At 53.9% G+C, this 2,355-nt stretch overlaps 1 protein-coding gene across 1 annotated transcript in view; it reads left to right on the forward strand.

Moving 5' to 3' along the window:
- Positions 1-953: 953 nt before the first annotated feature.
- Positions 954-2,355, forward strand: part of ACA1_374950 (uncharacterized protein) — a gene marked incomplete at both ends in the record, with an annotated part of 1,993 nt that continues 591 nt past the window's right edge. Inside the window, 4 exons of the mRNA XM_004334371.1 lie at positions 954-1,257; positions 1,326-1,484; positions 1,662-1,948; positions 2,094-2,336. Of these exons, the coding sequence (XP_004334419.1) occupies positions 954-1,257; positions 1,326-1,484; positions 1,662-1,948; positions 2,094-2,336 (993 nt within the window). The remainder of the gene's footprint in view (positions 1,258-1,325; positions 1,485-1,661; positions 1,949-2,093; positions 2,337-2,355) is intronic.

The following is a 2,355-nucleotide window of genomic DNA, read 5'->3' on the forward strand; positions in this document are numbered from 1 at the left end:
CTGGGCATTGGCCGCGGAGGGCGCCAGGAGCAGCACGGCGACGAGAGCGAACAGCACGGTAAAGCCGATCAGGGACTGGGTGCGGGCCATGGCTGGTGTGTAAGGTTGGTGGGAACAAAGAACAAAGAAGAAGTGCCTGGCGCCGGAAGAAATACAGTCTAAACTGGCGATTGGCGCACTGCTTCCGAGTTTCGGGGCCGGCAGACCAACCAAGGAATGGGTGACTATGTCTAATCCTCCGGGAAAAGTGTGATGCCCATTTATTTTTTTAATTGTCCGCCCAATCACAGGAAACTCAAAATGGCCAGCCCAGAAGATCTCTTTCTTAAAAAGAACACATAGCATAGGCCATGGAGGGCACCACTCCATCCCTGCCTTACTCCTCTGCCATGAAACCCACCCATCTTCTCAAACTGGGTGATGTACACACTTCTGGAGATTGTTGTAAGCACTCTGAATAAAATCTGACACCAATGTTAAGGTGGCACCATTTCGCACCTTATTCCTTACCACCTTAAACATGTGACTGACTGCAATCATGGACACAGAAGATCTTGTGCTGGTGGTGGAAACCCATGGGGGGCGAGTGGTGTGCACAACAGAAACACACAAAGAAAACTATTTTCTCTCGCACCTCTGGCATGGGGCTACCACAGCGTGCTTGTGGTGCCATGAAAAAAGACACCACTAAACAAGAACAGGTGCAACAAATTGGACCAATCAAATCACTCCCTTGTGACTCTCTGTTTTAATTCAGCCAGCGACCAATCAAACAAGGGTTCTGTTCTTCACAGACTTCCCTTCCCAACGCCCATGTCTCTCGGCGACCGCCCACACAGAAAGCCAAACTTCTTCTTCTTTCTTCTTGACTTGTCCATTACTCCTGCCCAGCTCAGCCACTCCCCCCTTGTACTATCACCACACCACAGACCCAAGGTCGTCATCACACCATCATGAACCGTTCTGGCCTTGTCTCACCAGTCCTGATCTGGCTACCTGGCCTGATCGTACTGGTGCTGTTGGCCCTGACCACCACCCCGACGGCCGTGCACGGCTTCGGCTTGAGCTGCACGGCCAACAGCACGGGCGATTGGGACGTGGCTGCCACCTGGATCAACTGCAATGACTCCACGCCGGGAGAGGGCGACAGAGCGAACATCGCCACGGCTGAGGCCTACGTGGTCTCCATCCCGGCAGGCGTCAAGGTCAACGTGCAGGGCGTCTTCATCGCTAACTTTGGCCGTCTCAGCAACAAAGGTATATTTCTTATCTTTTTTAACAATCATCTTTTTCTTTTTTCATAATCATTTCATTACCCATCCAAGGCGCCCTGCGTGCGGTTTGGATCGAGGTAAACTCTGGCGCCCTGCGCTCGACGGGCTCGCTCGAGTTAGTGGACACCGACAGAAACAACGCCTATCTGTACTGCCGATATGGGAGTGTCGAGATCTCTGGCGACCTCACCATTACCAGCCTTTCCCAAGGTGATCCCTCAGCCCAAAAGTCTTTTAATTCACATCTGTGTAGTGGCCATTGTACTAATTCCTCTAATCTATTTTTGTACACTTTAATTTGTTTCAATAATCTGCCTGTTTTGATTGATTATTGTTCCAATCTAATTTTTGTCTTTAACTCTTTCTTTTTACGTGATGTGCGTGCAGCCTCTCTGGAAGTGTCCGAGAGCGAGGCCACGTTTGGCGGGTCGATCAATGTCACCGCGGGCCAGTACGCCCAGGCCTACGCGGCTGTGCTTTCCAACTCGCGCGTGAGCGTGGCGGGCGACGTCACCGTGCTCGGCGGTTGCTACGATTACAACGACAAGAAGCGTGAGACCAACAACGAGAATGACGACTCCGTCGTGGAGGGAGGCGAGAAGCAGAAGAAGAAGAAGCGTGGCTTCAGCCTTGATGGCTCTGGCCTGGCCGTGGACTACGACTCCTTCCTCCAGGTCCGTTCCTTCGCCCGTGGCCTCCTCCACAACCACTTCCTTCCATGAGGACCCACTATGAGCTTCATGGTGTGAGCTCACCACCACCACCACCACCACCACCACCACCACCACCACCACCACAACACACAACAAACAACACCAGGTGGGCGGTGATGTGAAGCTCACCACGCGCGACTTCACCGACAACTCGACCACCGGCTCGACGCGCGAGGTGAGCCTCTACTTTGACGGCGGCGACGTGGTCATCGGCGGCGATCTGCTGGTCCAGTCGGGCGACAGCCTCCTCGCGGACACCGGCGACGCGTCCATTTCCACCGGCGATAGTCTGCTCGAATTGGTTCAGAATGGGCGGGACCCCGCGGAGTATGAAACGGGATCCCTCGTCGTTGGCGGTGCGCTTCTTC

This window comes from Acanthamoeba castellanii (assembly GCF_000313135.1).
Source record: "Acanthamoeba castellanii str. Neff unplaced genomic scaffold scf7180000084679, whole genome shotgun sequence".
Lineage (NCBI taxonomy): Eukaryota > Discosea > Longamoebia > Acanthamoebidae > Acanthamoeba > Acanthamoeba castellanii.